The 25,958-nt window shown below is 42.3% G+C and overlaps 2 protein-coding genes across 4 annotated transcripts in view; one reads left to right on the top strand and one right to left on the bottom strand.

Moving 5' to 3' along the window:
- The window catches only part of atrx (ATRX chromatin remodeler), a 43,716-nt gene extending 29,593 nt beyond the window's left edge, over nt 1-14,123 (bottom strand). For 2 of the 3 annotated variants that reach the window (XM_061234614.1, XM_061234615.1), the window contains exons 1-10: nt 13,953-14,123; nt 11,764-11,864; nt 8,127-8,182; nt 6,396-6,445; nt 6,112-6,239; nt 5,580-5,699; nt 4,895-5,004; nt 4,574-4,641; nt 1,449-3,604; nt 687-753 (exon numbers count right to left, since the gene is read on the bottom strand). In XM_061234614.1, coding sequence (XP_061090598.1) covers nt 687-753; nt 1,449-3,604; nt 4,574-4,641; nt 4,895-5,004; nt 5,580-5,699; nt 6,112-6,239; nt 6,396-6,445; nt 8,127-8,182; nt 11,764-11,864; nt 13,953-13,972 — 2,876 coding nt within the window. In that variant the 5' untranslated portion in view covers nt 13,973-14,123. Of the gene's footprint in view, nt 1-686; nt 754-1,448; nt 3,605-4,573; nt 4,642-4,894; nt 5,005-5,579; nt 5,700-6,111; nt 6,240-6,395; nt 6,446-8,126; nt 8,183-9,338; nt 9,398-11,763; nt 11,865-13,952 lie in introns of all 3 variants that reach the window. The other variant, XM_061234616.1, reaches the window with a different exon arrangement.
- A 3,291-nt stretch (nt 14,124-17,414) lies between these two features.
- On the top strand, nt 17,415-24,952 carry LOC133124114 (magnesium transporter protein 1-like). The gene is made up of 10 exons (XM_061235016.1): nt 17,415-17,568; nt 18,635-18,804; nt 19,069-19,186; nt 19,414-19,554; nt 20,470-20,610; nt 21,704-21,793; nt 22,240-22,303; nt 22,448-22,522; nt 23,122-23,212; nt 23,730-24,952. Exons 1-10 carry the CDS (start codon nt 17,488-17,490, stop codon nt 23,743-23,745), a joined length of 987 nt encoding a protein of 328 aa, XP_061091000.1. The 5' UTR covers nt 17,415-17,487; the 3' UTR covers nt 23,746-24,952.
- The last annotated feature ends 1,006 nt before the right edge of the window (nt 24,953-25,958 follow it).

Here is a 25,958-nt window from a genome sequence, read left to right as displayed (position 1 = left end):
GTCACCTTTGTCTAGATCTCACAAGAAATTGCAGGAAGGCTTTATAACATAGCCTCTCAATGTGCTTCCTATTCAGCCATGACAAAATTAGCAGTTGGCTCTGGCCTCAACAAGTTTTTAAAGGGAAATAAATTGGGCAACCTAATTGGCAATAATAAAGCCAAACACTGCCAGTTGATTTATTCCTTTTGAACATGCCACTTTTTTTATTCCGCTTTTACCACTGCACTGTACTACCAATGCCGGGAGTAGCAAAATCATTGAAACTGAGTTGACACACCCCGTTCCACCAGTGGCTTGCGTTAGGGCTCTCATTTGACAATTTGCCTTAACTGCGGAAACAGGGCCCTTATTGTCAGACATTTGCATTCGATTTTGCGCACTACACGAATACCAATCGATACATATTTTTCTTATTAATTATTCTCCATCAAACAAGAAAGGTTGCCTCATGACTAATTTCTAACTTATAGTGATGACTTGTGGGAAATGCAGAGGATTCTGCAGGGGGTGATATTAGTTGCAAACAATCAGTTTGGCACCAGCATATTGCGTAATTACGTTAAAGAAAAAGCATGGTACTCTCGGCTTCTACACTCCGTGAAGCAACTATGGCTATACTAGTCAACCTCACCTAACTATGCCGGAAAATCTCTTGCATTTTTTAAAAAATTTTTTACTTTTACCTGTTTTCCGGATCATCATCATCGTCCGCAACCAACGTGGGACCAGATTTCAAAGAAGCTTCATCACCTATGGAACAAAATGGAAATAAGTAACAGAAGAACACATCAACTGTCCTGCTGTTCTGGACTGTGCTCATGTTTTCCTGAAATGCTTTTTGTTTAGTCAGTACAGAGCACAGAAGCCATAATCAACCATATATTATCATCAGCATTAAAATCTATCAGTATTTTATGCAAACTAGCTGGTCCAACACTGACATGACCAAAAAGCTGAATCTAAAGACACAAGTCAGTTGCCTAATCTGCCCATTTTAGTGCTCTGTGCCTTTAAAGATCCATCTGAAAGGACCCAAGGCAGCAACACTGGCCTGAAGGGCAGATGTTGTTATTCCTCACATGTTCTATTGCCTAAGCTAGTGTGTGCCTTGAAGGTTAAAGATGGTATCTTCACAGCAGCAAACCGGCATGGACAGTTAGCAGAACGTCTATGAAAATAAAGTTATGCACAAGGCATTAAAATTACAGTTCTAAATAACTTAAGGATCATTACAAAGTACAATGATCTGAGCTTGCAGCTGAATGCAGTCATCTGGCTGCAATTCTGAATCGAACACCCTGTAGAGTTTAGTGAATGCCCCTGTTGGCTCTCTAGAAATCACAGGTTACTCTACACATTCAGAACATAAGATAAAATGCATACAGAAACTACATGCTGGGATGTTTTAATGTGTTCCCACAGCAAAGAAAAAACTGGTAGCCAACCTGATGATTGCTGGAAAGATTCGAGAGCTGCCGCAGCCACCTCCTCTGTGATTGGCTTAATCTTCTGCTGATCATCACTGTCCTCTGCAAAGTTTGCCGCCTGGTCTCCATCCACTTCCTCCCCCTCCTCCTCCTCCTCATCGTCACTTGAGGAAGATGATTGATGCGTTTTTGTTTTGTTTCTTGACGCCCTCCTTTTTGGCTGAGCAGCTTTCTTCTTCTCCGTGGCCGCTTTGCGCCGCTTTTCCGCTCTTCCTTCTTTCTCTTCCTCTTCAGCTTCTTCCTCCTCCTTCTCTTCCGCCTCTTTCTTGGTCTTCCGGCGACTCCTCTTGACTGTGCCAAGCTTGCTCAGGCTCTTCATCTCTTTCTCCAAGTCCGAATCATAGTTGGATGAGTCTGAGACCCTCTCCTTCTTTACCCTTGTGGATTTCCTGGGGGCGGTCACCTCGTCCGGGTTCGAGGAGCTCACGCGCACCTTGCGCTTGGAGGCAGCCTGGTCCCGCGATGGAGCGGGGCTCTTCTGCAGCTGGAAGAGGCATCGCCTTGACACCTTTTTGGAGGCGTCGCTGGCGCCACCCTCAGTTTCATCCGAGCTGGCCGTCATGCTGGCTGTCATGTTGGCCGTCTGGAGCAGCACAGCAGGGACTTCATCAGAGTCGGAGTCATCTCCCTTACTGGAGGACGCCGCTGTTTTCCCTGAGTCTTTGTCCCCATCTGCTTTCACCTTGGCGGGTAAGTCTTGATCTGATTCACTCTCACTCTTGATCTGTTCGGGGAGCGGCTTGCTTTTGCCGTCTGCCGGCTTTCGAAGGGGCGTCGTCTTCACCCGAGGTGAGCGCCTGTTCTCAAGTCCCTCTTCCAGAGGCAGAGCTTCCTCTGTGTCCCCAACCATCTCCTCATCGCTGACCCCACCCTCTTCAAGTTCCTCCTTCACCACAACTCCAATTTTACTCCCCTCATCCTCGGTCTTAGTCCGGACCCGGGGTATGGGAGATCCCCCCATTGAAACAGGCGTCAGCTTCACCACCAGGTTTCTGGTCACCTTGTTGCGGCTCTTCGCTGAATCAGGGGACTTCCTGGTGGATCTGGAGGTTTTCCTTCCTCTGGCCCCAGCCCGCTCCTTCCCGTCTGCCACAGCCAAGGAATCAGCAGTACCATCAGCCTTGTCAAAGAGCTCGTCAGGTACAGAGAGGGGGACTGAGACTATGTCCTTGTCCAGGGAGGACTCGCCAGCTGAGCCAGACCCCTCCTTGTCACCTGCCTCCTTTTCAGAGATGACCCTCTTTTCCCTCAGCCCCTGTCCTCCCGGGGTCCTGCACCGTTCCGTGGGAGAGGGTGGGGGGCTCTCCATTTCGACCTCGTCTGATATGGCATCCACTGCACCATCCGCTGCTCCGTCTGTAGTGCCATCCTCATCAGGATACTCACAGTTTCCCCCTGTAGTGCCGATGTCGGTCTCTTTGGCATCCTCTTGCTTGACATGGTTGCCCTCTTCGGCTGCCTCTGCCTCTGCGACTTGCCTCGCACTGCTAACGTCGCATCCCATCTCATCTCCGTTCTGTAGCTGCACACCCTTGAACTCCTGCTCGAGGGACTCCTCCAGGGCAGAGTGGGCCATCTTCAGGTCGGAGAGCACCGACCGGAAGGCCTTTAGGTGACGCAACCGGACCATGCTGGTACCCTTCGCCATGGAGGCCTGCTGGATGAACTTGATGAAGGTCTGATTCAGGCTGGTCGTGGTCTCGATCAGCTTCTTGGTCTTCTTGGCCAGTTCCTTGGGCACCTTCAACGCTTTGTAGGTGAAGGTCAGGGTGCCGGAGCTCACGCCGTCCAGGCCGTGCTCCTTGCCGTTGAGGGCCACCTTGGCCATCTGCGAGTGTCTGTGAGCGTCCTTGCCCCGGCCGGTCTTCTCGTGCTCGCCTTTGGCACGTTTGCGGTGTTGCCGCCACAGCTGCTCCAGATTCTGCAGCACGCTGTCGCAGGCCGCCACCAGGTCCTGCAGGGGCTCGGGGCTGCACACATAGCAGTACCACTTGCTCTCCTCGTCCATGATGCCCGAGAGCTCCTTCCGCCCCAGGTTGCGCAGAATGCACTTCTTGCAGAAGGCGTTATTGCAGAAATCACAGCAGATCAGGTTACCCCCTTCTGCGCACCACCTGCACCGAGCAAACACGATTCATTATCCCAGAGCATGAAGGCTTTATTCATCAAAAGTAAGCCTTGCCAAAAAAAAAAAAACTCCCAATAAATTATTGATAATATGTTCAATGTTCATTTCATATTTTGGCTTAAAATACAGCACAACCCACTTCTATGCGTGTAAGATGCAAGAATAACCCGTAATTGTTTCAATTCACATAGAAAGGAAATGCAGCGTATGCTATGAATGATTTTTGGTCCAGCCTAAGAATGACAGTCATAGAATGCATCTGTTAATACCATGTAATTATATACATTTTCTTTTCAGCAGAAAAGAAAAAAGAAGGCAATGTTGAATTTAATTTAACTCAGCATTGCAGTTTGTGTGCTAGAAATGTGTATTTTTTAAGAAAATTGATTAAAAAAATTTCACTGGACAGTACTACGTGTCCTGCAGCATTTCAAGGTCAAGTTGCCCCGGTCCACAGAGCACAAGTTTTCACTCAATGGCTTGAGGAACATGAAACTGACACCAATTGTGTCACAGCCTTCTCAATATTTGAACTTAATTATATCTTCATAGTATGATCTGCAAGTAAGTGTATTTCTAGAACTTATTGCACGATGTTCAAGGCCTGTGATACAAATAATAATGCGATATATTTAGGCCCTCGTAATCATAAAAAATGTGCACATACAAAAATAAACTTGCAGTGGTTCTACACATGATGCTTCAGTTTTCACAGTATATCAGATTCCCAGAGATAGGACCTCCGCTTGTAATATAAATATTGAACTGGAATGCAGGTTCCAGAAATAGTTAAGAGAATGCTTTTTCTGTTAATACCAGGTCAAAGGAATAGATACCCGATAATACGCCTTTTTGCAACGGCACATGACCTATCCATTTTGACTTCCATAAACATATGCTTTCACCTTGCCAAAAGCATGTCATTGGTGTGTTTCTGACGAGTGCCGTAACCTACCTGCACTGTTCATCCATCCCATCTGAATCCCTGCTGATGTCATCACTTGCGTAGAACTTGAAACATGACTGGAAAAAATAAGTACAAAGTGACATCAAACACGTGTCAGATAAAACCCAACACTGAATCACAAAGTGGTCGGCCACTAATAAAGCCCAAAGCATCATCCTCTACAAAAGATATTGGCAGATGTGTTATTACAAATGGCAAAATATGATTGACTGGCATCATTTTCATCATGTGTAAAGACTAAAAAACATTGTTCCAATGTTCCAAAAGTCAGATTCCATAAGCAGAAGGCTGTGTGGTGAAAAGCCTTACCTTGCAGATGAGCACTTTCAGAACAGGGTGCTGATAGAACGAGTCCCTCTGGAAGTGATTGACCTGCTGTCCACAGGCAGTGCAACTGACAATACTCTGCAAATGCTCACCTGGGGCAAACACAGATTTCAGCAGGTTTTCCCTTTCATATTCAATTCAAGATAGGCCCATTCATTCAACAATGGTTTCCATAAAAACAAAGTTGGAATGAAGAAAAATGTGCACACACAAACAAATGCCCCATTGGCAGAAACGACTCCCATGTCTATACATATACATTTCATACATTTCTCGGTCTTCCTGACTACAGCTTGGTCCCATGTCTTTTTTGTGGGTCAATATAGAACAATACAGACAAGACACAAAATGACACAAGACTGCCTTAATTTTAGGCAGTGCTCTGTACGGTCCTCGTCAGTGGCATCACGATTCAAACTCCATGGCTAAACACTCCAAAATCACCTACTGCCATCTAGTGGGGAACAAAGTACTTGCACATCCATTCAATTCCATCTACTTCAGTCTATGTATACGTCTAATTAAAAAGCTAGACATATGAAAGTACTGCTCACATGAAAAGCAGGCATGTATACACTGAGCAAGGGACAGTTGACTTAAAAACTATGTGTGTGTGCGCGCGTGTGTGTGTGTGTGTGTGGGGGGGTTCGATGCAGCATCGACTCACCACATCGTTTTCGCTGCGAATCAGTTTTGAATTTAGTTGATCCTCTGCTGCGAAATTCGGGTCCTCTGAAGTCATCTTTAGCTTCATTTCCCACAGGCTCCGGCTTCACCACCACTGTGCCTATGGGAGGGCAAGGGGGTGCAACACTGAGCCAATCAAATGCTATGTCCCACTACCTAATCTACCCAGTAACAATCAAAACCACAGAAAGCTCTTAAAGGGGAACTTCACCCTAAAAATTTTCTAAATTGTAAATTGATCAGGCCAAAAAAAATATGATAAAAATATACCATACTCCGCATTATTTGTCGACCAGAAGGCCTTTAATAATCTGCTATAAATCACCATACCCACCATAAAACAAAATCACAACGGGATCACAGAACGTAACAAATTAGATATCAACAAAATACACCCAAGGTCCTTCCCTCTGTGAAGCCTGGAAAGCAGCAGCTTACAAATGAGGGTTTAGGGTTTCCCTTTCAAAACAAAAGTTATAGTAATTAATACAGATCACACAGGCGCATGTTACCTTTTGGCAGGCTGTTGACATCCAGATTTGCCTCAGAAGGGTTTTCAGAGGTGGCACCTTCATTCCCACTCTCGTCCGAAATGTCGGATTCATCCAATCCGGTGTGCTTTGTCACAACAGAAGGTTTCCTGAAAAGTTAATAACAAATTGGTCTGTTATTGCTCATCACAGGCTCCAGCCTTGCATGAAAGATGTCAACATATGACATCATCAGTTTAAAGGCTTCATCAATTACGTTACCACTAAAAGAGAACTTTGAAAGTGGACAACCAAAAAAAGTGCACCTTTTTGAACGGGAGGAAGAGGGTTTCACCGTGTCCGTTGAGCTTCCTGGCTGCAGTGACACAAAACAACAGAGATGAGTGGACTGAATGGATTTTCATAATCCTATACGAATATATATTCTATGAAAAAGGGTCGACCGAATCCGAAGAAAATTAATCCTTCAGGAACCTGCATACCATTCTGTAAAAAAACACTGGATTTTGGCAGGTCACACAAAAAAGAACAGTAGTGCTGGAAAATGAGAGACACAGTAATTGCTATTCAAATGGGCTGGGTGGGGTGGTTGGGGGGGAGGGGTTATTGGCCTGAGCTTAGACTTAAAATTCTAAGGAACAAATGAATCACTGCAGTCTGTAGAAAGGCAGAGGTTAAATGCCCAAAACAAGTCAGTCAGAGAGGAAACCACCTAACATATACCTAGGAAATTAATGTACTGTATCACCACCATTGCTGGTGGTTGAGAGGAGTTTCTTCCTCATCACTGCAAAGCACTTTCAGGTGCTGGCAGTATGAGAAAAGTGCTATAGAAATGCACAGAATTATTAATCAGCTAAATAAAGGCTAGAATACTTCCTTAAATATATTTTCCCGAACTATGTACTGGCCATGTAGACTGAATGTTGCTGTTATTACCGACTACCATCACTTATCCAGAGTGAGTTCTTACATGGCATTAGATGTTCAATAAATATCTAATTTAGCCCCACATTGGCTTAATTCCTAAAATACAGGTAATGATTCACCAATGACTTCCCAAGGAGATATCTATGGTGGTAACATGTTTGGAGGGGTGCAGATATTCACTGCTCCAATAGACCTTGTGTCACGTGAGGACTTTGTCGAAGACCCACATTGTCACGTATTGCAGGTGGAGAGTTAACACACCAGTGATCTCCTGTATTTCTTCAGCACCATTAAACACCATACATTCCTGTGGCGTCTGTTTGGTCAGACCATTTCCACTGCAAAAGGCCTCCAGCAATGGAAAAACACATAAAAGCCATACCACCAACTCAATGACTCAGTGGTCATCAACAACACAGTACAGTCATTCAGTGGTCAGCACATTACAAGTGTGTGCAAATTAAGGATTCTCACGAATTAAGCTCTTGTACCAAGAAGTAGAAAGTGATTTTTTTTCACTGCAGAATAAACATGTGAACACATATTTATTCTGCCATTTTTAACTGACAATGCTTCTTCAGACACTGTTATGCCACCGGCACTGATGAAGCAATGCATTTGTCAAAGCCATGCCCAAAATGTAATGAGTCAGACAACTGGTCACCTGTGACCAGCCAGCACCAAACTGCTTCAAACTAATGCTGGAACAACTGAAGGACCCCAGGGGAATTTGAACCTACCCTAATCTTGTCAGGGTATCTGTGGCAAGCACTTTTAGTGACTAAGCCCAGAAGCCTTAAGTCCCCCCCACAGTACAGAACCACACCCTCAGATATCAAACAACCCCATTAATAGCCAATACACTTGGGAGGAAACTCAAACCGGTAAAACTTTAATCGGTCTCATCCTGTGCTGCCTTCAGAGGTAGTACTTCATTTCTGTATGTTGTGCCCCACCCTTTATCGTTTAGACCCAAAGAAGTGAAGCATTTTGTGAGTATTTCCTAACGAATAGGCACACCAAGTTGGAAAAGGCATCCTCTCAGGGCATCCTACTCTCAACAAAATTTACGAACCAAACAAACAAAAAAGTAATTGTAAACGTACCTCTTCCATTATTTGGTCTGTAGTGCTTGATTTGCTGGAAATTTTGTGGAATTGACCTGTAAAAGAAAGAAGATGACCAAGTATTTTTTTAACTGAAAATATCAATGTTCATACATTTGCCAAATATAACCTGTATACAGACAGAAGGATCAATTTGGAAAGGAACACAGACTATACTGCACCCTAGAGCATCTTCCGTCTGCAGTGTCACATGACCCCAAGCCCTTTAACAGTGAATCACTGCAGTTACCATCCCAGCAATCAGAAAGGGGCACATTTCTAGGTATACCACCTGACCAGTCACATGACATCTGTGTCACCATGCTTCCTTACAGGGGTTTCCCCACTGCTGGACCCAGAACCAGGCCAACCTCTGAAGTTCTGGTTGCGGAGAGTCTTAACGACCATGGCTTCAGGCTTATTATCCTTTTAAAAAGCTGAACAAGAGTCATGTAATTTAGAACTCCCTTTAATATCCCATGTAATGTTGCCCTGACGGCCACAAGTCACAGCTTATTTTGGCAAGGGTCGATACAAGGGTATCAAATTCATTTGAAAAGATGGCGGAAAACCTACCGCTAATATCTGAAAGACATTTTTTTAATAGCTTTTGAAAAAATATGTGCTCCAGAGTAAATTAAACATTACAATATGTTAACTGTGATACATTAGCTGACTAGCCATATAGTCTGCAATCTTAAAAGAGCCATTCACTTGATAGTTCACTTCACTGCTTCCTACAGTGGCTAAAATTACTGTCTAGCCACCAATGCCAACAATGAAAAACTCCCACCTGCACCACCAGCTAACTCAGCAATTTCCCCATTTTAAAAACTGCTTTAAATCACCAGCCAGATTTGCCCAAATTGGAAATGTACACATTTCACCAGTTTAGGAAATATATTTGTTGATGCCCAAGTAATGGGAGCAGAACATATACCTACATTTGGTTAGTGATGGCCATAATCAAGTGAATGGCTGGGCTGCTTTAGCATTCCAACAGACTAATCTCAACACAGATCAAAGTTACATATATAACACTGCAAGCACCATCTTAACACAACAGCCTTATTTGGGAATGCTTTTTTCCCTCACTTGATTTTGTTGTTGTAACTGAATGCATATTTTTTTTCCAAGAATAACTAATTGGCAATTGTCTATCAGCTTTGGTACCAGTAGATTTTCAGTCATCTTGTTAAAGAAATTTGATACCTCTTAGTGTTCTCTGATTCGCTGGGTCTGGAGGTGGGCGGGAGCAACCAGGATCAGCTCTGTGAAAGGAAAGGCAGTGAAAACAGGAAGAGGCACCGCTGCCAGCCTTTTTGCTTGTGATTCTTAGTACTGCTTTAGCCTGGCCTCAGTTTGGAGGAGTTACTACTGAATCCAGAATCCAAGCACAGCAAACCATGCATTAGCGGGACAACAGATGGGAGTGAGGATTCATGAACCTTCAAGTTAAAAACAGACTGGGGACAGAAGGGGGCTCTCAAACTCATCCCTGTGCAGGGTTTCAGTTTCAAACACAACTGCAATTCTTGAATTGAAATTAGCTTTTCATTGTTCATAATTCAACACTCTCAATGTCTACAGAAGGATGCTTGACCATCTCATCCTTTCATAAGTCCCGATGAATGCCATGAAGAATACATTTCACAGATTCACATGCCATTATCAGTAAGACAAACTAATGATTCCTTATGGCAAACGAGGAGGTTAGGCCTACACTTTTTAAAGCGACTACATTATAGACTGACAGGTGAAATTAATAGCATGCTCACTAAAGTGTGGTCACCTGGCCACAGAAACAAAACCATGCATGGAAACCAGTTAAAAGAAAAGCGCAACATCAATGGGCTGCATATGCACTGTGTGAACATACTGTAAGTCTAAGGGGAAGAAATATATTTGCAACAACTTTTAATGATTAAAGAACTGACAAAGCTATCAGTGTCAGCCCAAACATCTATTTTACACAGTATAAACAAACTTAAAAACCGAAAATGCAGATGAAATGCATGAAGCTTGGATGACATGCAAATTCCCACACGTTCAAATGTTCACAGTATGTCTTGGCTTTGATTAGGAATAGTTAAACCTACAGAAGTAGAATTCTCTTTGTGACCGAGTTCAAATATGGCCTTCACCAACTAGCATCAACCATTTAGCGGAAAAGGCCCTGAACAGGCCTAACCAAAGCAATGTCAACATTTAGCGCAGAAGGTCAAACAAACAAGGGCCTCTTTCAATCACAAAATTCTTCATGCCCTCCTACTGCAGGCCTCAGGGATGAGACAGATGCTTGATGGGGAGCCAATAAGTCCAGTGGAAATGGCATGACAAACATTATAATTATGAATCTAATTAAGACTTTTTAGCATATATCATTAGGTAGGGGAGATAGTCCAATAAAAGTCAACTTTTGAGGGCCAATGTCTCCTGAATGGCTGGGTCAGAAAGTCATAGATATCTGTCGGAATGCACCAGAAGGCCTAACAGAATGTGCTGCTTTCATCATCCTGCATACAATTTTTTCCTTACTGCCTGGGATAGAAAAGGAAAATATGGACAACTTGTGAAATAACACCCCTACTGTACACCACACTGCCACCCCTAATGTCAGGTGCTGTATAGCCTGGGGAAGAGGAAAGTGAAGCTGATGGGATTCTGAAATGAATCTCCATTCTGAGGCCATTCATCTTTCATGTAACCTTCCCTTTTGTTAAATTTAAGAAAATAAAACAGAAAAACAACAGACGAACAGCACCACAATAATTAAAAAAATAAAATCCCGCAATTTCTTACAGTGACTGGTGAGACCTGCAGTGAAATTTTCTACATTTTACACTGATCTCCTAATTCCTTAAAGAAAGCACTTGCTTCGTATCAAATTCATGTATACATTGAATTTGGTACTAAGCAAGGACTGTATACAGTCCTTGCTTAGTACCAAATTCAATGTATACACACAATCCTATATATATATATATATATATAGTACTGTGTTAGTATAAAAGAAAACATTTGAGATTTCCAAATACTCATTTTCAAAAAGATTTAATTTTACATTTTTGTATTTAATTTTTTTAAAGTAACATATTACTGTAAGCAATTTACTACTTTTTACGTAAAAACTTACACCCCCCCCCAATTTACCAGTGTTTCAATTATGAATCTTTTTCCAATCCAATGACAATGGCTTCTGGTATGGAGATGCATCCCAGAAATTGTTCACTTTACTCTCATGTTCAGCTTTCCAAACTTATTGGGCATGTTCTCTCATACAGTTAATGAAAGTGCATGTTGTTAAAGGAAGAAAAAAAAGGCTACAAAGAGGAGAAATAACCAGATATAAATTGTAATCACATGGACGTGTTAAGAGACCATTCACTTACTGTGGGTTTTTGTTTTTTTTACTTTTTCTGTTTCAGTTTCAGTGCTTTTTGATTGGCCCAGACAAATGTCTTGTGCAGAGAAGGATATTTCTGAGCAAACAAGTTTCTGATCAACTGGCGATACAATGGCTAGTATGGGACATTCAAGGATTTGTCGTCTAAAGCAAGAACATGCACTTAAGCAACCCCAAAGCAGCTTATGCAGCAACATAAAACTTGGATCTGTGCGATGCAGCACCACTCACCATGGGAGATTTCTGGAACCTGGACCTCGCAATTTTCCTCTTCTGATGAATGGCCCAAGTACTCATGTAGTTTTGTCACCAATGTATTCAACTTGCTGGTACTAGCAGGGGTGGTCAAGGGGAAGCAGAGAGAACAGAAACGAAACCTTTAGTCACAGGAAACTTGTATACTCCACCAGTCGATACAAGTTGAAGCGACTCTGCATGTTATAAAGTGCTAATTTACAATTACACATTGAACGGTTTCAGCACAAAATGACTGTATGAGAACAACACCAGGTGATCTACATTTGACCAAAAAGAAAACAAAATAGACATTATGCCACTGGTCTTGAGGCATGCATCTAGAAGGTGTCATACAACATTGTGTCTCATTACATGGGTCTAGCTCTTGTGGTGTTTGCTTGCTGGCCATGCAAAATGTACTTATGTAAACCGATCCATATTTTTTTTCCTTCCAATTACTGGACTAAATTATAAATTGTATGGAATATTAGATTTATCAAGAATCACCATAAAATCCACACTACCGTTTATTCAAGTTAACTTTTTGGTTGAAGACTTTCACATAATACGGGGATGCCTGTACATACTGTGAATTGTCAATGTATCCACGTGTTTACAAACAAGTGTTAATGCCCAAGCAAGTTTATTTTTGGTGCGGTGCCCATTCTGATACAAGATTAAAACGCTCTTAACTGAACAATTTAATTCTGATGCAACACCCACCACTGATAACTGAAACTAAGCTGAAAACATTCCCAAAAAAGTAATCGTCAAAGGTTAATTATTTTTTTCTAAAATTGGTAGGCCTATTTCGTGCCAGCGATAGCACATTCTGATTGAAAGCGTTTATGTGCCTTGTATAAGCCTTAGCAAAGATCACCAGCGCACAAAAGATGTTAATCAGTCCTATAGCTAACGTTAGTTAATGGGCTACATATGACCCCTGACGTAGCTCGGTGAATGTCACCAAATACCAGTCTTTAGATGTTTACCCATTGTTGGGGGGGGGGGAAGCGCATCACCTCGTTTTCGCTAAACAGTTGCACTGTTGTAGACAGAGCAATAAATATTACATGTTCCAGTGGGATTGGAACGTTAGATTAACGCTAGCTTTCCGGTCGAAGAAAAAACCGGGAAGAAGGCTTACTAATTATTGGCTTGACACTTGCGCAACTTAGCATGTTAATGTTAAGTTATAAATATGAATTGGCTACACTACATGACCATTCAACTACAATAATGCAATGTAGCCACTTATTTGCAAATTATACAATTGTTTATTTTCCATGACGTCATACATATACATATTTTTTGCAAAACCCATTTACTAGCTAGCTCCCTGCTACCAGACATTATCCTGTCCGAGCCGGCAATTTTATTTTCGTCAGAGCGAGCTAGCCAAGGTAGCTAGCTAGCGACAGCGCCTCGACGTGTTTTTTGTTTATATTTGCGTCATCACATGCAGCTAATCAAATGCTCGGTCTCCACTCCATTAGCTAGCTAGCTATGAAACTAGCTAATGACTGTCACAAAGTTGACTGCTTGGCTCCTATATTTCTCCGAAATTCCTTTATAGCTAGCAACCTCTTTGTCTGTACAGAGGCCATCCATAAACAGATAGCTTGCTAACCATGATTTTGTCTGGTCAATTTGCGAGGTGAACTGACAGTTTTGCATCCTGTGATATTAGCTTTTTAGTAAACTGACTGGCCAAATCACATGTTGTCCGATTGTAATATGGTCAGCATTCCATGAACCGTTGTTACATAGCGAATGAGCTGAACTGGCATCAGTAGAACACCCGTTTTGATCCATCGGTCGCATTGAACTCATGCAACCAACCATGCACCGGCATGCATGCGTGCATGCACATCTGCACCCTCCCACTAAATAAAATAAGACAACTGTCTTGCTTTATAGCAATGAGAAACTTAACTGAATTTCCGCAAAACTCTCATCCAGAATACAGCACCGACATCAATTATTTGGGAGGTTGCGATCCTTGCTATTCAACTAGCAGGCAACTAATGCTACAAAGAACTGGGTACACTGCAATTTATGCTCGAAGCAAGATGCCGGCTCTGTAGCACCGGTAGCTAGCTAACGTTAGCTACCGATGCAAGTAACACACTCAGAATATAGCGAGGGAAAGCCTATCAACCTTTCTCTTGTATCACACTCACCTGCAAATCTCTGCCGTCATTTCTAGCTGGTCCAGGACACTTGAAGCTTACGATACCTTTTATCAGAGAGAAAGTGCATAGAATTATCACCAATGTATCTTTTGGAGAAAAATACAGAATATTGAATTAACCCGATCACTGAAGACAAAGCAAACCCGCCATCTTGCCGGATGGCTTCAGACGCACTAAAATGGCGCATCCTGCTCAAATCTTAGAAACCATCCCATTGGTTAACGCTAAGGAAAATTCTCGCTTTCTGAGTGGTTACAGAGTGATGCGACAGAACATTGGTTGAGAGATGCATAATGAAATGTGCGCAATCAGATTTGACTGGCGTACGAAATACTGTACAAAGAAAGTTCCACCCGGTTGGCCGGGACCTATTTTTGTTTCATTCATTTAACATTTTTGCGAGAACAGTTATTTTTTTCACTCCCTGTTGGCGAGCCTTTGTGTGAGAACGGATTGGAGGGGGGCGTTGCTGGCGCAGTCAATTACAGGAGGTTGTTCACATCTGCCTGAGGTCGGTGACTTCTGCAGCATGTCTGTGCTACAGCCTTCTTTCATCTTGAGTTGGAACACATGCTAGTGAGTCCGATGGTTTCATTAAAATTCCTCCAGACATGCTATGTATTTTGACATTTTATTTTGCCTAAAGCAATGTGCTGTAAGAAAACTGATTACTAATTATATTTCTGGTGGATTTTATACAGCATAACCAACAAAACATGCTGGTGCTGAATTACTCAAGATCAAGGTCATTCCTGCTATGCCACATTAGGGACCCTCCGCCACACAGGCTGAATCAAGTATAAAGACTGCTGCTGTGTTTGTAAATGAAATAGGATACAGCGACATTGCATTCTGCATCCATGTGTGCATTTGTCTCTCTTTCATAAAATCTTCAAACTGACTTGTAGAATTTGGCATCATGAGTCATTCTGGCCAAATTGAACTGATATTTGTTATAATCTCTTTTTTAGTTCAAACAATTGCGTCCGATATGAGGGAACAATAATTATACAGTCCTTTTCAGTTTATACAATGGGGGGCATATTTACTATGTATTACCCCGCTGGAAACACAAACTGTTTTCCCTGAAAAGGTTACTGAGGCGGTTGCTTTTTGCCGGCATCATATACTGAGCCAGATGCATTCCAGCTCTCTCCGGTAATGAGGCCTTCCTATGTGTGTGTGTGTGTGTGTGTGTGTGTGTGTGTGTGTTTAAGAAAGTGTGTGAGAGAGAGAGGTTTCCTTCTCATGATCACACCATAAAATACATGTATTATATATTATGGGACTTTTATTGATGCGATTGTACTCATATAATTCTTTGTGAAAGTGGCACTGATTTAAGTTACCTCTTTTACTTGTAAATTATCATTTACAGTAGATCATTGTTTTCTTTGGAAATCCCATTTCAAAAAAAAAAAAAAAAACCCTGAGTAAAAGGTTCTTGAGACAGTGTAGAATTTTTTCTTTCCCTGTGTTTTAGAGGTAACCGGCAGTATATTTCAATAAATAATCACACATAATTTGTTTTAATAGATAGATTAATTGATAGAGCTGCAATGCATTGAACTGCCAGATGCATGTATAGTGCTATTAGTGTTATCTGGGAGAAGAAGGAATTGGGCATGAGACATGAGGGAAGTGTCTATTAAACCTGATTTGAGCTGAGATTTAGTTCTTGTATTCCTAATTTTGCTCCCAAATTTGCTTTCCAAAGACCATTTGTACATTTTTAGCCATACACACTGAAATGTATGACACTTGATTTATGGAGTGTGTAACAATGTGCTGAGGTAAGAAAAGAGGTTGGTCAACTATAAGGAAGGCAGGAGTGAAAAGGTGAGTAGGTGTACCAACAGTAGGTGTTCGCACAGGCTATTACATTGAGGACATACAGAATATAACATAGGTAATGTTTAATATTACGGTATATTCATTGTATCTCCAAACAAGCAGAATTTGATCATTATTTGCGAGAAAAATCTATTCATTTAAATTTGCAACATGTCCATTTATTTCCAGATATTTAGTTACCACACAGAGCCATCAATTAGATCCAGTATTAGACCGTTGTTACAACGTAGCAAATTGACAATCCAATCAATTCACTCCATAACAAGCTAAATTTGGTCAATGTAGCTGGTTATGGAGATGTAAGATTTGTGTCCTTATTTAAACATTTGTGATACAGTTACATAACAGTATGTCCTTTTTAGTGCAGTCATGATTGTCTTGTGACCATACTGTAAGTAGGGCCTGGAAGAAAACTTGTATTTAATTCCTCTAACACCCAGGTGTTGGTGGAGCCTCTAATTCTATTTATTTTTTGCAGCACTCATCACAATGATTAATTAATTGTATTACCAGTCATATAAACAAATAACAGCACAATGTGTATGTGTATGTCCCTTGTCACATGTTGTGTCATATAGTGACCTCATCCCCTAGTTGTGTCATACAGTGACCTCATCCCCTCGTGCAAGAAACCTTGGAGTGGTGATGGACAACAGGCTGTCCTTCTCCGAGAACATTGCTACGGTGACCCGGGCGTGCAGGTTCTTCCTGTACAACATCCAGAGAATCCCGCCTGGACTATTGCAATTCTCTGCTGGCTGGCCTTCCAGCATCTGCCATCAGACCCCTACAACTGATCCAGAATGCTGCAGCCCGTCTGGTATCCAATGTTCCCAGACATTCACATATCACCCCCCTGCTCAGCAACCTCCACTGGCTGACTGTTATGGCTCGCATCAAATTTAAAACTTTGGTGCTCGCATACCAGGCAGTTAAGGGATCAGCCCCTGTATATATTCAATCCCTTGTCAAGACTTATACACCAACAAAACCCCTCCGTTCTGCCACTTTGTGCCGTCTGGCACCTCCCCCTCGCCCCACCTGCACTTCACACTCACGACTGCTGTCTGTCCTGGTCCCACGGTGGTGGAATTACAGGTCCTCTTAGCACTCATACTTGTGTTTGAGTTGCACTTCATTGTACATCATTCTGGATAAGAGCGTCTGCTAAATGCCATGTAATGTAATGTAATATAGAATATATACTGATGCTCCAAATAGTCCAACAAGAGCATGTAAAATAGAGGTGGCAAATAAGCAGCTATAGTAAATATTTTAAAGCGAAAAATAAAATATAGCTGCAAGCAACCATTAAAATATCGTTTTGAAGTTAAAAAAACGGTTGAGTGGTCTAATCTACAAGTGAACCAGTGTTGATGTATCCAGCCAAACTCATTTTATGCTTAGAACTGTATTCTGTGGTTTTGTGGCTTGAACCTTCTTATTCAGTTATGTGGCTTGTACCACAGAACTGTTTACAAGCAGTAGACGCAGTAGACTCACTCTTATAACAGTAATCTGTCTGTAATAAGCTCTATGGTATGTAAAAATGAAAATGGGCCAATAGAAAAACTGCACGGAAAGGAATCTGTTCACGTGGTCGCGCGACGCTCCTTCGCGTCATCAGGACGACGTACTCCGAGCTGTCCGGGGTAGTGCAACTGCAAAAATGTTTCTGAAAGTTTTGTATGGGTTTTTATTTGTTCTAGTACTTTATGGAATTCCTTCAAATGGACAGAAGAAGAAGGAGGTATGAAGTCGCTGCATGTTTAATGGAAGGTTACTGAAGTTAACTGAGGATTGCACGTTGACGTGAATTGGTAGCTTGTTAGTTAGCTTGCGAGTGTGTTCATCAGGAAGTGACACTTCTGCCTGTTTGAGCGTGTTTGAATGAGTTTTACTTCGAAATAAATTTACAAGCACCTATCAAAGCCGTGTATGATTTATCATACAATGTCCTTTAAAATGAATCAATTGATGCGTGTTGTCCTAGCTTCATATTTCCTGATTTGTCCTTAACGCAGTTATGTTAATCGGTTAATTATAGCTAAGCAGGTTTGCACAGTTAGCTGACTCGATAATGCTAGCTATCAAGGTTAAGCTAGACTGAAATCCAAGAAAGGAATTAAGCCATGTTATTTATCTAACGTCGTGGCTTGTAAGACTTACTTATTGGTTGTCACGACATAGTAACAACATTCAGGTTCAGGAATTGCATGTAGTTCATTTATAAGCGTCTTATTGTATTACTAAGCGCCGAGAGGCATTTAGTTAGGCTATCACTGTCACATTGCTTAAAGTAATATTACCTAATTGTAGAATATCATATTTTAGTAATTTTACAGCTTTGTCAAAAGTGGTTAGTGGCGTATCACCTTAGTGAAGTAAGGTCACTTTTTTTCCAAAGTTTGCGCAAAAATCTTCATAAACGTAATGCGTAATACATAATGCAGATTGGTGGTCCCACACACGCACAGGATCATTGGCCTTGGTTAGCATATTCTATGCCTACTGGAAAGCTGAGATCATTACCAAATAGGAATGTCTTCACTCCTAGTTCTGTCCTGAACCGTGAAATCGAACTAGCCGTCTTCTGTTGCAATACGTGGTCTATAGGGGGTAAAATAGCCACTGGCATGCAGAAGATTGGCAAGATGGTGTAAATTATACTTGCAAAATGGTGAGGGTAAATTTGTGAATTATCAGGGGATGAGTTGTCAACACGGAGGTTTTTTTTTTGTAGTAATCCTCGGCCAATCCATAAAAGGTTAGATGACTGTCATTTAACCGGAAAGCGTGGTTTGATCCATCTCCAGGCCGTGCTCTCCGATAAAGTGGCACAGATGATGGACTGGGCCAGCAGGCGGGCAGTGATCCGGATGAACGGTGAAAAGTTCCGCCGCTTCGTGAGGGCTCCCCCGCGTAACTACTCCATGGTGGTGATGTTCACTGCACTGCAGCCTCACAGACAGTGTGGAGTGTGCAGGTAATGAAGCAAGAGCTCTGCTTTAATGAAGGCTGTGTTCAGTGAGTGAGTCATTAGCATGACTTATTCAACATGGCTTCATTCATGTCTTTATTGGTGTTCTTGTCATTCCCTGAATAGCTTGACTTCTAGTAGTCTGAAAAGACCAAAATGTCTGTACATACATACATACATACATACACACACACATATACACACACACACACACACAGGTATTTAAAGTGTGTCCTTCTCTAACCTACTGCTGTGGTTCTTTGTGTGCAGGCAAGCTGATGAAGAATATCAAATCCTGGCTAATTCCTGGCGCTACTCTAGTGCGTTCACCAACAGGATCTTCTTTGCCACTGTGGATTTTGACGAAGGCTCTGACGTCTTTCAGATGGTAGATATCCTTTGGCTTTCCATAGCTCTGCTTATATCATCTTCAGATTCATTGGAACCTAAATGTTTTATTCTGTAAATGCAAACATGGGTGTGCATAGCACCTACAGAAATGCACACTGGGCTGTACTAGCATTTACTAGCTCTGCAAAGTAAAATTAACCTTACACTGTCTGCTTTTTATATTAGTTAGTTTTTAAAGAAATGTCCTTTCGCTTGTGCCTGCAGCTGAACATGAACTCGGCCCCGTCGTTCATCCACTTCCCGCCGAAGGGGAAATCCAAGCCGGCCGACACGTACGAGCTCCAGGTCCGAGGCTTTGCGGCGGAACAGATCGCCCGGTGGATTGCAGACAGGACCGACGTCCACGTAATATGGCTTCTTCTCTCAATCGTCAGGCCCCACTCAGATGAGACCAACTAGCTCATCTTTAATCTGATCTTTAATCTGCTATGTTGAGAGAATCCTTCCATCAGAGTCAATGATAGGGCAGCCTTATTCTGCTGCAGCTCATACACAAGTTGCTTTTATTGTATCTGTATGTAAAGCTGAACTTGTTGTTTATGTAATTGTGTAATATTACCGAGTAGTATTGACTGCAGAATTATTCTCAGTCCAAGGGAAATTAACAGTTTCTTACATTCTAGACAGGAATTGCACCAGTAATGAGTGCTTATTGCTGGGTCAAGTAAATCGTTGAACAAAAGATAAGAGCAGTTTGTAAATTACAGCAAGTGGATACGCTCAGAATTCTAAATTCCTGGGAGGCATCAGCTGAATTTACCTTTATTTTGGTAGTAAATGTTTGCTAATGCAACCCGGAAGTCTAATAGGGAGGTAAACCGGAAGTCCTGCTGAATGGCATGTCCGATATACTGATGAGTGCTATGCTAGTGGAATTAATCATAGACTGCAACAACAAAGACTTCATATAAGCAAATTAAGCATTTGATTGTTCTACAAACACAAAATTACAAGGCTCCAGATCATCCACAAATTTTACTCCAGTACCAACGGGGTCCTGACACCTTCTGCAAGAGCCAGCCATAGCTGATGACACGCAAACACCAGGCAGTCTGTATCCCGATGCTGGGCCGATGCTGTTGTCAGTTGACCGTTGGCTTAGTGTATTCCCTGCTTGATTTAAGCCCTTGTTTTGTGCTGTTTATTACCATACTCATAGATGTCTTTTCATGCTGGGGCAGAGAGTCCTGGTATGTGTGTGGTGTGGGACAGAGGAGTCCTCATTACAGTCCTGAACCCCCATGTTCTTGATCCACCTAGATTCGGGTAATCCGACCGCCAAACTATGCTGGGCCACTGATGCTGGGCTTCCTCCTGGCTGTGGTAGGGGGGCTGGTGTACCTACGGAGAGACAACCTGGAGTTCCTGTACAACAAGAATGCCTGGGGCTTCGGTGCACTGGTACAGTACACTTAATGCTCTTTGATGACTTGTATCGCAGCTATGCTTCTGTATCCATATAGTAACAGTATATGAACCTGCTCTACTGCACACAAACAACAACAACAACAACTGTCTAATGGCTAGAACTAAGATGGCTTAGGTTTGGTTAGTACTTGGATTGGAAACCTTGGAAAAGCAGGTCGCTGCTGGAGGTGGGTCGGTGGGTCAGTCACAGGGTCAGTAACAGTAAGGGATGGTCTCTCCCATGGCATCAAATTTATCACATCTTGTTAGTAATGTGACTTATACTTCTTAATGGCCAGTAATGATCAGATGTTCACTCTACTTTCTTTTAGCCTATTCCTCCTTGCCAAATCTTTCTTAAAAAACTTCTATTGTTGTTCTATTGGCCATATCATGATTGGGAGGAATTTAGGAAATATCGATGCAAAAGAAAACTAGATTTACCTGTGTGAACACAGTGAACAAAATCTGATCATGCACTCCATGCACACGGCCGCTGTAGCTTTCCCTCTTTGTTAGTGGCTTTCCTGGTACATTGTGCTGAGTACAGTGCAGCACCACATCATACTAATGCCACCACTGCAGTTAGAATAAAATCCACCATGTGCAACGCTTGTATTTATGTTTGTTTCGTGCACCGCTGGTCCGAATTTTGTGGAGGTGGCACAAATTTCAGTCGGTGGCTGTCTCAGAATTCTCTATGCTGGAAAACCCTGGCAGTGCTAAAACTGCAGAAACCGCAGATTACAGGACTAGTCTGATGCTCTTTCCATGGACCAGTTAAAAAGACCTGTCCCTTAGTGCAGTGATGGGGACACTGTGTGATGGTGGAGATTGTGTCCACTGTGCTTACTTGCAGTGGTCAATAAAACTCCCAGATCTCTTGTATACAGGAGATTGGTATCACATTACAAACTGCTTTTCCCAGTATAGCCCTCATAACTGATTGGCTGTCCAATCTACTGAAACCCCTACACGCCTTTCCCAGATTATCTTCAATAATAAGAAATTAGAGCCCGGTTTAAGGTAGTAAAGCTTTCCTGTTCATAATGGTAATGTGCATGCTTGTCAACTCCTCTCTCTGCAGTGCATTGTCCTGATCATGACTTCAGGGCAGATGTGGAACCACATCCGTGGGCCTCCGTACGCCCACAAGAACCCCGGTACTGGACAAGTGGTGAGGCAGCGCCCCCTTCAGGCTTTTCTGCATGTGCGGTACACAGAACAGTGCCCCTTCATTAGCTGTGTGTCAGAACTGGTTTGTCCATAGTCTACATTGGTTTTGCACAAGGATAAGCATTCACAGGCCACAGCGAGGAGCATTACTTGCTGTGCGGCTGGCCCAGTTATTTAACTGGAACTGCTGAGCTGGTGAAAAATCCGCTATTTCTGATTGCATGGCCTTATCTCGGTTTGCAATACCGTTGTCACATCACGTGTTGTTGGGGCTGCCACACAGCTGGTAAAACTAGATAAAATGTTGCTGTGTGTGTGTGTGTGTGTGTGTCTCTGTCTCTGTCTCTGTCTCTGTCTCTGTCTCTGTCTCTGTCTCTGTCTCTGTCTCTGTCTCTGTGAGAGAGTTTCTCACTGGTGTGCTCTCTCCTCCACTCTCCCCTGTTTCAGAGTTACATCCACAGCAGCAGCCAGGCCCAGTTTGTGGCAGAAACGCACATAGTTCTCCTGTTCAGTATCCTTTTACCATGCAGTGCATACCAGGAGAGCAGAGGTTTAGTTACCCTCTGGTGCAAGAAGTGGGGCTTGGGGTTTAGTTGATTTCTCGGGCAGGAGCCACCCTCGACCATCGCAACAGCCCTTAACACACCCCTCTAAGATGCGGCCGTCACCCTCGGGATGGTGCTGCTGCATGAGGCAGCCACATCTGACATGGACATCGGGAAGAGAAAAAGTATGTGTGTGCGTGTATGAGAGAGAGAGAGACACTGTCCTTCCCCAAATATCTGTCCTTGGACCTGACACTTTTAGAAACTTTCATTGATTCTAGCTCTTTACACAACTCATAACGAATGATGGTGCTTGTAAGAGCTTTCTCTGGCACACAAAAGACACACAAATTGGTCCTGCAGTTTAATGACGACATGTCTGTGAGATTTTAGTCAGTCTTGTTAACAATGTATAAAATTTGTGTAAGATTCTATGTATAAAATGTGTGTAAAGATTCAGTGTTGAACAGGCAGAGTGCATGGTGCTTTCAGGAAGTCACTCGTGTTACAGTGATGGGCAGTAAATCCTCTGTGTTTAACGCCATTTCCTGCTCTCAGATGACTGGCTGATAAGTGACTGGTAATGACTGAAGGTGTGGTCCTAGAGGACTGCTGGAGTGAACTGCTTCTCAAATCTCTCTTCCTCCCTCTTGCTCTTCTCTTTCTGCCATCCCCCTCTCCTGTCTTTTTTCTTTGTTCTTTTTGCTCCTTTTCCTTTCCCTTCTCTTCTCCCTCTTTCTTTGCTGTCTTTTGCCCCCTCTTTCTCCATTCTGTCCTTCTGCAGTCATGTGTGTGGCTGGAATAAGCCTGGTGGTCCTCTTCTTCAGTTGGCTGCTGTCCATCTTTAGAGCCAAATACCATGGGTATCCATACAGGTAAGAGTTCTGCTCTCTAATGCTATTTAAGGGCTCCCCATTTGTATGCAGAGTAAAGAAGAACAATGACTACAACAATAACTATAATTGTTCTTACTCAAGTGGATTGTGGAGTACACACCACAACTATAACAACAACAACAGTGATGAACGATATTGTTGGGGGTCACTTTAAAGCAATTCTTCCAGCTGCCTGAATGATAAAACGCAGACAGCCCATCAAAAGCCGTCCAAATTGACTTAATTTACTTAATAAAAAATGGCAGATGACTTTGCCGAAAGACTATTTACAGAACATCTCATTCATCAGTGTGGATGCTCACATTGTTATCATTATAGTTATCATTATAGTTACACTTCTTGGTGTGGATAGGCCTTAAATTCTCTTGAATAGAAGGGCTTGGTCTTGAGTGATGTATACAGCGTATATACTCTTTAAGAAATTACGCATCTTTGAAAATAATGTTTATCTACAGTAACAAGAGCATACACCAACCCCATCTTTCTTGCATTGCAGTTTCCTGATGAGTTAAAGAATCAGGCTGGGAGGATTTGGAGTCCGATCGGTCTTAATATGGAAGAGGCCTCATCCCCTTTGACAGGAACCAAATTGAAACAAGCAGCACAGTTCAGATTTTAGTGCCTTAAGTTTAAGTACAATAACTCCCCATTTGTTAGATGTTATTAATACTGTCCCTTTCCTTATTTCCTTTTCATACCTGGTGTTATTTTTCCATTTCTAAGCGTTCCAGCTTGTCATTGATCTCTGATTTGCATTTGTATTCATCTGCTTGTGGAAAGTAATTGAGGACGCTATAAACACAGGTGCACACGTACACACAAACGCAGAGATGCTAAGTTGGACTACCTCATCTCACAGGTAATTCAGGTCTGTGCACGGCATTGTCCAGTGACATGTACTGTACACGTACATATACACAACTCTCTCCTTCAAGGGCTTTTAAAACAAATGAGAGATATGGCATTGACATTTTTCATAACTATATTGATAAAGGCAGTATATTATAAATTAAAAATGGAGAGGCTTTTTTTATTGTTAAATATTGACGGGCATGTTCATTTTCTTTATTATGGGACAGCTCAAAAGGTCATTAAATCTTTTACAGCTTAAGTGTGTCATGTCAGATAGTGCGTATGCTGCAAACATTAGCCCCATTAGTGTGCAGGGGAACCACTGTGCCTCAAGCCCAAATCAAAAGTGTTTCAACATGGAACGACTCATTACTGATACATGTGAATGCTCTTGTATGACACAGTGCATTTAACCGACTGACAGAAGTAGGAATAGAATTTATTCTAATGCCAACCACGCTGTCACTTTCCAAAATTCTGTCCTGTATTTCTTCCTGTCGTATGAAGTGACATGATATCCAAATGCAAAATCCAGCCAAAGGCAAAGCTTCTATCACTTTTTTGTGAGATACAATTTGCAAGAAAAAAACAACAACTGGAAGAAGCTGATAGGATGTGTCTGACAATATGTGTATCTCAGCAGAGCTAAATTCACAAGAGCTCTAGGAAATGGCAGATTACACTTTTCCAATACAGTCCCTTAAGAGTTGTTCCATTATATTGTCTTTTTGTATGGATTTCCTTTTTCCTGTTAATGTTTTTTTGTGAACCTATGACAAGGTACAATTAGTGTCTCGGATGCAAATGCAGTCTACATGGGAGTGCTTCAGGTGATGCTTTCTTTGCAATTAAAGTGCCTTAAAAATTTGTCCAGATTAGTTTCATTTTTTACATTAATGGTAATGTTGCCCATAAATGGTAGTTTTACTCTGGATTTAAGAGCCAGACATACTAAGAGGTTCATTTTTTCAGGACACACATTTCATTGGTATCATTCACAAGGGTAATACTGGGGAATAGTGTGCCATTTAAAAGAGAAAAAGAAAAAAGGATGGCATATATTCTTTTAACTTGAAAATCCTGTCAAATGCTGCTGTAGTTACAAGGAACATGCAGAAACACAGTTAAAGCTTCTGATCGTATGAGAAAGCCACCAGCTTCAGAGCACAAGTTGTTACCTAATGGTGTTTCTCGTGAGATCTCCACCCAAACTAATATTTCTAGAAAATGCTTGTGTAAACCGCATCAAGTGCATCCAATGAGATTAACAAAGGCAGCAATGAGTCTTCTGCAATGCTAAATTGTGACACTAGATGGCGCAGAATCATGCTATAAAAATTAACAAAGAATTCAAGAATTGAATTGAGAGGACTATATGAATGAGAGAGAATTATAATCGAAATTTGCAACAGCAATACCATCATGCATCTCCTGCCAAATTTCTGAAGCTACAGTGAGCGCATGTGGGCTTGGTTAGTACCTGGATGGGAGAAGGTGTTCCTGGAAATGGTGTTGGTGGGCCAGTAGGGGGCGATCTTCCCTCTGGTCAAATTATCCCCAATGCCCCTGCACAGTGATGGGGACACTGCCGTAGGAGACGCTGTCTTTTGGATGAGATGTTAAACTGCGGCCCTGACTCACTATGGTCATTAAAGATAACATAACACTCTTCGTAAAGTGTAATGGGGTTCCCTGGTGTCCCGCTAAATTCCCAATCTTGGCTCTTTCAAACTGCCACCAAATCATCCCCTGATTCAATTGACAAAACACATTGTTCTCTTCCTTTCCACCTCAGCTGATAGTGTAGTGAGAATTCTAGTGTGAAATGGCAGCTGTGCATCACGCAGGTGGGTGCTACACATTGGTGGTGGTT

The sequence above is a fragment of the Conger conger genome, chromosome 3 (assembly GCF_963514075.1).
Source record: "Conger conger chromosome 3, fConCon1.1, whole genome shotgun sequence".
NCBI lineage: Eukaryota > Metazoa > Chordata > Actinopteri > Anguilliformes > Congridae > Conger > Conger conger.
The sequence above is the reverse complement of the archived record's forward strand: the minus strand, read 5'-3'. Positions and strand labels throughout refer to the sequence as shown.